We start from the raw sequence: 8,687 nt of genomic DNA, 5'->3' as shown, positions 1-8,687 counted from the left end.
TCTTCCGGCCTGCTACTCTGTGCTACGCCTGTGCTTACCTTGCTCCCGAAGACCTGATCCCTCTCGGTAGGGTAACAAGGGATACCAAAAGGTGCCATTGTTGAATGAGCAGTTTCTACTGTTTTTCTTTAGCAGTTGTGTAGACACTTAATGAAATACATATAGAGCAAAGGAATGTGTCATGTTTACTAATAGAAAGATTTTCTTATCATATAGTTATTTAAAATCTATGCATGATCCTAGGCACTTCTGAATTTGATAGGAGGTTCTGTTTATTCTAAGTTCCATTGTTGTTATTTGCAAGAGATTATTAATCAAGTTTCATGATTTCTCTTAAAATATAACAAAGTTTATTTATTTTGTGCTTTTATAAAGTTGCCTTTGTATACTCTTTATTATTATCCAGTGTTAGTTTTTGTGTAATATCTGACTGAACCCTGTTTCTCATTTAATTTTTCTTCAACTTTTATTTGGAAAATGTCAAACCTACAAAAAAGTTGATAGAATAATATACACAAATGCAATGCAATGCACTGCCGTCAAGTCGGATCCAACTCACAGCAACCCTTCTTTGGGTTTCTGAGGCGGTATCTATGTGGAAGTAGATTGCCCAACCTTCCTTCTGAGGAGTGGTTGGTGGGTTTGAACCACCAGCCTTCTAATTAGCAGTCAAATGCCTTAGGCACTATGCCACCAGAGCTCCCGATAGAATAATATAATGAACACATTTTACACCATTCATCTATATTCATTGGTTAACATTTTGCTGGTTTTACATTTTATTGCTATCTATATAGCTCTGGTAGTGTAGTACCTAAGGCACTTGACTGTGAACCAGAAGGCTGGCGGTTCAAACGCACCAGCCACTCCTCGGAAGGAAGGTTGGGCAATCTACTTCCATAGTGATACCGTAGCCTTGGAAACCCAAGGAGGGGTCGCTATGAGTCAGGTCCAGGAGGTAGAACAGAATCACTAAACATGTTATTAGACCAATTAATTGGGAAGTCCCATGAAACCATGACCTTTATAATCTCCAAACCAAGAAACCAAATCCCATGAGGTATTTAATTATATATTCATTTCCTTACTGAATCATAGTAATTTGACAGTAATTGGAAAAACATCATGATACCTCACTCCTAAATATTTCAGAATATATTTCTTAAGTATAAAGGTTTTTTTCCTACATAACCAAAATAATCATTTCACATTTAAGAAATTTGACATTGACACAATAAATTAAATCGAATATAGAGTCCATTTCCACATTTCCCTATATGACATAATAATGTCCTTCATGGCTGGTTGTTGTTCAGTCTGGGATCCAGTCCGGAATCATAAATTGCATTGTTAGGTAATCTGTGGGATGACAGATTTGATGTTATATGAGAATATCCTGTTTCCCAGCAACCTTTTACAATAGTTTTGGTATACTGGTAATTTTTTCCTAAATCAGTTTTATTACTTTAGTGGATGACAAATGTTGATTTTCTAATTCTACCTTTGTTCCACATTTATTAGCCATCAATCTTCTGTAAAAAAGAATCCCCTACCCCACCCCTTTTTCTGTGTATCCTTATGGACTCATAGGTTCTCTAATTTAATTTTGATTGACTCCATTTCAGGTTCTCTTTTATATTTCTCCAGTGAATAAATTGGTGGGTACACTGATGACTGTGTTATCCCTTTTTCCAGGTAAGAGAACAATATCTACTCTTTCTTTTGTTTAACTTGTACTAGATCTTTTCAGTGATAAGGATTTTTAAGGGTAAACTCACTAGGGTTAACATTTCTATTTTAATATGACATTTTCCTTTTGACAATAGATTTCTCTCTCTTATTTGAGTTTCTCTTTTTTTTTTTAATAAAATCGGGGCATGTGTAGCTTATTAAATTTTCTATGGAAGAGTTCAACTAATATTAAGTGTAATATACAACTGTTATTTCTCCTATATTTATCATAATAAGCTAAGCTCTTCTCCAATAATATGTGCTTTAGGCATGATTGAACATGGTCTCAGTGACTGTTCTCAGTATAGACCCCGAAAAAGTATGTCTGAAGATGCTGGACTTCAGGAAACAAACCCTACTGCAGAAGACTTTGTTTCTGTGTCTACACCCGACATGTCAAATAGCATCTCGGGAACTGTTAAGAAAACCATGACAAGAAACCATGGAGAAGATGCTGCCATCAAAACCGAAGAACCTTTGTTCCAAGTAGAAAATGACAACAGCAAAGGATTGGAACCCAATAACACTAATCAATTTTTGAAGCCTCCTTCCCGCCCATCTCCGGAGTCTTCAGAAAGTGATTGGGAAACATTGGATCCTAGTATATTAGAGGACCCCAACTTGAAAGAAAGGGAACAAATGGGGTCAGAACAGATAGACTTATTTCCAAAGGACTCTGTGCCCTCAGACAGTCCTCCAATTACTGTACAACCTCAAGCTAATACAGGACAGCTGGTCCTGATGCCAGGACTAATATCGGGTTTGGAAGAGGACCAGTATGGCATGCCCCTGGCAGTCTTCACAAAGGTAAAATTTACTGTCCTTTTCTTATTAAATCTGTAAAGAACATGAGAAAAATCTTTTAGAGTTTAACTTTTAGTATTCAACACATTTTGACATGTGAAAACACCATACTGCATGTCTAGTCCCTTGGCATCTGTGGCCACAGTGTATGGCTTTAGGAAATTAATTCAGTGGTTTTATTATTTGAAGGAATTTTGAAACTTAGTAGATTTGAAATTGATCGTTAAGTATTTTGGGTTTATTTTTCTTTTTTATTTTAAAATTTTTTGCTACATCTATGGTTAATTATTCCAGTTTCTATTTTAAAAAGTGAATTGAGGAAGTCCATAAGTTTTTAATTGCATTTAATGAATATTTATTAAAGTACTGTAATCCCAAAAGTATAATTTCAAAAGAAAAAAAAAGTCTGATGTTTAACTTAAGTATTAGTAAAATTCATTTCAAAACAATTCCATGTTTTGGTTCATTATTTCTTAAAAATAGATTTTTAACCTTTTTATGGAAAAATCATTCAAAATATATTTGGAATTTTTAAAAATAACTTATGTACAACATAATCACACTGAATTTTTGATTAAAGATACTGTGTCTCCAGATAATATTTCTTAACATGCAGCAGCACTTTAAGATAGTGAGATTCACTATCCAAGACATATCCCAGAAGCTGCGTTGTTTAAATGAGCATTGAAAAGAAAAATAAGCTGCCTGGTTCCCTGACTCGGGTATCAAATGAATAAATAGAAACAGATTACTACATAATAAAATAAATATGCCTGAAATGGGTCCCCCAGCTCTCCAACTTGTTTAGTCTTCTCTCTGAAGACTGGTTGAAATTACTTTACCTGAGGATGACACCTTTTCTGTCAGTCTTAAAGAAGAGTCTTACTGTGTAAATGCTCTAGATATAAGCTTGAACCTTTCCTAAGAACTGATTAAGATAGTGGGGGGTGGGCAGGAAATAAGGTGCTGAGGGAGAGGAGGTGGGACTACGTGTAGCCATGGAGTAGGCTACCCATGTGTTGATGGGAAGAGAATGGGAAACACCAAAAGAAGAAAGAAAATTAAAAAAAGGAATTATATCCAGGGCCTCCAACTGGTTCAGTCATGGCTAATAAAGCAATGCTGGAAAAGACCTAGATTTTAAAAATGTGGGTGATCCAGAATGCTAACTGGAATGGAAAAAATTAAGGGTCAGAACCCTGCTGGAAGCTTAATCTCCCTCTTAGAAAACAAGGAGAATGTCTACGTTGCATAGCAACTAAATTTTTTGACCAGCAGAGTCAGAACTAGCTGTGCCTGGCTCCAACGTGGTACCGACCACATACTTTGAATGTCATGCATTAGGCTCCTGAAAGGGCTCACTATGCTTCTTCCAAATCTCCCATTCCAGGCCTTTGACTCGTAATTTTTCCCATTCTGTTCAGTGTTCTGGATCACCCAAATTTTAAAAATTCCAGTCTGTTCCAGTTTTGCTTTTTTGGGCATAACTCAACCGTTTGAACTGGTCGTAGCTGTGATTGTAACTGCTTAATGTTTATTCCCTGCTGGACTATGCCACTTTATAAGTAGAAAAATAATAGAAGGGGAATAGGCATATAGGGGGGAAAAAAAAGTGATGTATGTGTGTGGAGGGAATAAAGTAGCTATTTTCAGATTTTCCCGTGTTTTGGTATCCAGTGCTGCTCTAACAGAAGATACCACATGTAGAAAGCTTGAACAAACAGATTTATTCTCTTCTAGTTTAGGAGGCTAGCAGTCTACATTCAGAGTGCCAGCTCTAGGGTCTGGGTGAAGGCCCCTTAACATTGGGCTTCAGCTCTGCTTCTTGCTGCTGGACCACTGAAGCTGGAAGCATCTTTTAGCAGCTGCTGAGGCTGACAAACCCAAAGTCAACAAATAAAATGGCACAGTCCCAAAATTATCAAGCAACACACTAGGCCACTAGTTCAAGTCCAGAAACAGTCCCAAGATTAGCAAACAACATAGCAGGCCACTGAGATGAAGACTCAGCCAAATGCAGGATCCAGATGTGCCAAAAGCTAGAGACCCTTCTCAAAGCTGCTTCTTATATACTAGAAGCAGACCACATCCCTAAGGCAATACTCAGCTGCTCACAGTAAATTCTACCATGGAGTTGATTCCCAGTCCCATCATGGGGAATCACTACATCCAGCTGCCCAGCCACTCAAAACCAGGATTTGCCAAGTTGATACACAACTTAACTACCATGCCCAGTTTTAGATCTTTCTACCTTACTACTGAAAGTATTCTGAAACTGGCTGCACATTGGAGCAAAGCAGCTAGAACAGGGCTCGCCAGAAAAGACTAGGTCCATTGGAGTTAGGATTCCTACTTTTTAATCTCATGATTTACTACCCCCACCACTCCTTTCTAGTTTTGAAGTAGTAGTCATAATTTAAGAAAATTAACTGTCTCTTATCAGAAATGGAACTCTAAAGAGAAGTTACCTCAATCTCTTAATTGAATAAATGTGATTTTTCTAGATAGGGAAGATGAATTTAGGTAACACTAAAAAATGTTTTTTAAGTTCTAAGTTTTTTACTTTTGTAAAAGATCAACCTCCATATCTTAGCTTGTAATTTCATGTATTTGGTACAGTTCCATGTATTTAAATACACAGTTGCCCCCACCAAAAGATCACTTAATTTAAAATTTTCTTAATTTCAGTTTATAATTTTTTAGGAAAAGCATAAATGTATGAAAGAGTAAATAGTATATATAATTGGAAACCAAATTTTTGTCTGCCACATATGTTAAACCCCTTTTAGTATAGATTCCGAGTTTATGTTTAGTTTGGTTACTTGCTGGATTGTCATGTTCAAATTTAGGGAACCTGAAAATAATTGACTAGCTAAAAAGTCAATTATTTTCAGGTTCCCTAAATTGCGTAAGTGGAACCATATTTGTTTTCTTAGTATTGTTTTTGCTTTCATCAGTATCATTGTTTGAAGTTACATATGATTCTTGTGTAGTATTCCATTATATGAATATACTGTAGTTTATCAGTTCCAGTATTGATGGACTTCAGCATTGTTTCCAGTTTTTGACTATTACAAATAATGCTGCTGTCAGTCTTGATGTGCACAATACAAAGAGTTTCTCTAGGATCTAATACGTAGAAGTGGGAATGCTTGGTAATAGGAAGTGAGTATCTTATGTTTTACTAAATAATACCAAACTATCCTAAAGCAGTTATTAATAATTTCCATTCCCCCAAGAAATGGATAAGAGTTCTCTTTGCTCTGCATTCTGTCAGTACTTGTTTTTGTCAAACTTGTAATTCTTACCCAGTCTGATGGGTTAATAGTGGTAGCTGATGACTCCTGGTTTACATTTCTCTAATTACTATGGAATTTGAGCATCTTTTCATACAATTATTGACCATTAAGATTTCCCTTTCATGTAATGTCTGCTCTAAACTTCTGAGTTGTCTCCCTGTCATCACTGATTTTGGTGACTTTTTTTAATCAATTTTATACTTTGTGGGTCATGCCTTTTCGGGTCATTTAAGAAATCCTCTCCTACACCAGAGATATGAAGATAATCTATCTTTTATAAGCTTTATAGTTTTTCACGTTTTGGTTTTTAATCTATCTGGAACTGATTTCATGTATAGTTGAGGAAGGGAGTCTGTGCCAGGAGTCCTTTTTATTTTCCTTTGGTGTAGTTAGTTGTCTACCCCTGTGCCGGTCCCATGCTATGATATTAATTATATCTTGTCAGTAGAGAAAGTCTCCCCCTCTTGGAATTGTTTTTCAAGATTTTATTATACCTTTAGATTTCCACTTTGCATTCCATTTGCATCAATTTTAGAATCAGCTTACCAGGTTCTCACTCACACAGGTTGAGAATGTAAATTAAGTGGTAGGAATTACCTTTCACCTATAGGTCAGGCTTGGGGAGAAATGACATCTTTACAATATTGAGGGTTGCATTCATGAACATTTTTTTTAGTCTTGGACTAGAAAAAAATGAGAAAACTGATAGTTGGATCTGATGATGTCCTAGCCTTTTCCAAGTGGGCTCTAACCAAAAATGATTTAGATGAAGGAATTTAAAACCACCTACGATAAATGAAAGGAGCCCCGGTGACTCAGTGGTTAAGCGCTCGGCAGTGTGACTCCACCAGCCACTCTGGAAGAAAGATGTGGTAGTCTGCTTCCGTAAAGATTTATAATCTTGGAAATCCTATGGGGCAGTTCTCCTCTGTCCTGCAGGGTTGCTATGAGTCAGAATCAACTCATGGGCAACAGGTACAGTAAATAATACATATGGAAGTGCCCAGCCCAGGGCCTTAAGTATAATAGGCCCTCAGATGTCCCCTTCCCTTCTCTAACCATTGCAAAAAGGGTGACAGCGCTAACCATCACCCTTAAATTCACTATAAATTGCCATCAAGGGTAGCTTTTTAGATCAACTCACAATCATTCTACCAGATTTACCACATTGAGGTGTTTAGGGTTTGGTTTTGTTTAGCATTATATACTATCTCTTCAAACGTGGAAGTTAAAGTACCCTAGAAAAGTGTAAAGCCTGGGTTGAACTTGGGTGCAAAAGCTCCTTTATTCTCTGTGTTGTTGTTAGGTGCCTGAGTCAATTCCAATTCATAGCTGCCGTATGTATAAAGAACAAGACACTGCCCTACCTTCGCCATCCTCACAATCTGTGCTGTGTTTGAGCCCACCTTTGCAGCCACTGTGTCAGTCTATTTTGTTGAGGTCTTCCTCTTTTGCACTGACCCTCTACCAGGTATGATGTCCCTCTCCAAGAACTGATCTCTCCCGATAGCATGTCCAGAATATGTGAGATGACGTCTCACCGTCCTCACTTCTAAAGAGCATTCTGACTGTATTTCTCTGAGACAGATTGTTCATTCTGTAGCAGTCCATGGTATATTCAGTATTCTTTGCCATCACCATAATTCAAAGGCATCGATTCTTCTGTCTTCTATATTCATTGTCCAGCTTTCGCATGTATGTGAGGCGATTGAAAATACCATGGTTTGGGTCAGAGGCACGTTAGTCCTCAAAGTGACATCTTTTTTAACACTTTAAAGAAGTCTTTTGCAGCACAGCAGGCCATTAACGTAAGTCCATTGTAAGTCCCAAGGTCGGCAGAGCATGGCAGACCGCTGTGTAACAACACAGCTACATGCAAGGTCCAAGTGTACCATAGGCTAGAGACCATTCCCAAAGGCTTCTCCTTATATACAGGAAGCAGACCACATACCCAAAGGCAGCTACACAGCTGCTTGTGGTAGATCCCACCATGGAGCTGATTGCCAGTCTCCTCATGGGGATCAGCTACCACCAGCTGCCCAGCCACTCAACCAGGCCCAGCCAAGTTTACACACAAACTGAACTACTACAGTTGTATCATTTGCATATCGCAGGTTGTTAATGAGTCTTCCTTGATCCTAATGCTGTGTTCTTCATATAGTCCAGCTTCTCAGATTATTAGCTCAGCATACAGATTGAGTGAGTATGGTGAAAGGACACAACCCTGATACACTCCTTTCCTGATTTTTAACCACCACTTGTTTGATTGATTGCCTGTTGTTGCTCATGGTCTTCATGAGAACAGTTAAGTGTTTTGGAATTCCCATTCTTCTCACTCTTATCCATAATTTATTATGATCCATACATTCACTTTGCATAGTCAATAAAACACAGGTAAACATCTTTCTTGTATTTTCTGCTTTTGGCAGAGAATAGTCTCTAAATTTATTTTCTCTACTTATTTTGTTTATTTTCTATAGTCCACTATATGTGGAAAGACCCATGCTTTTGCCACCTTTAAAACACTTAAACTAAAGCAATTATTAAAAGTATTTATGGCAAAATTTTATTTTGAGCTGCTATTTTTATTTTTATTTTATTTTATATTTTAATTTTATTTTGATTTGGGTGAAGATTTACAGAGCAAATTCACTTTTCATACAGCAGTTCACATATACTTTTTCTTATGTCATTGACCACATTTTACCACACTGCAACAGCTCCCCTCTCACTTCCTCCCCATAGTTACCTCTTCCCAGTGTCCATCCCTCCATATTCTCCTGCCACCTGAGCTGTCTCCCCTGTGCATAAGCAGCCCTTACTTCTCCCATGATTGTTCTCTCCAAGGAGTGT

At 37.4% G+C, this 8,687-nt stretch overlaps 1 protein-coding gene across 1 annotated transcript in view; it reads left to right on the top strand.

Moving 5' to 3' along the window:
* AVL9 (AVL9 cell migration associated) overlaps positions 1-8,687 on the top strand; it is a 106,909-nt gene that overhangs the window by 63,147 nt on the left and 35,075 nt on the right. The window contains exons 9-11 of the mRNA XM_007946351.2: positions 1,626-1,695; positions 2,000-2,538; positions 5,040-5,058. Of these exons, the coding sequence (XP_007944542.1) occupies positions 1,626-1,695; positions 2,000-2,538; positions 5,040-5,058 (628 nt within the window). The remainder of the gene's footprint in view (positions 1-1,625; positions 1,696-1,999; positions 2,539-5,039; positions 5,059-8,687) is intronic.

Source organism: Orycteropus afer, unplaced genomic scaffold, assembly GCF_000298275.1.
Source record: "Orycteropus afer afer isolate SDZICR_OR568_19922 unplaced genomic scaffold, OryAfe1.0 scaffold00008, whole genome shotgun sequence".
In the NCBI taxonomy this organism is placed as follows: Eukaryota; Metazoa; Chordata; class Mammalia; order Tubulidentata; family Orycteropodidae; genus Orycteropus; species Orycteropus afer.
This window is presented reverse-complemented; position numbering and strand designations above follow the sequence as displayed.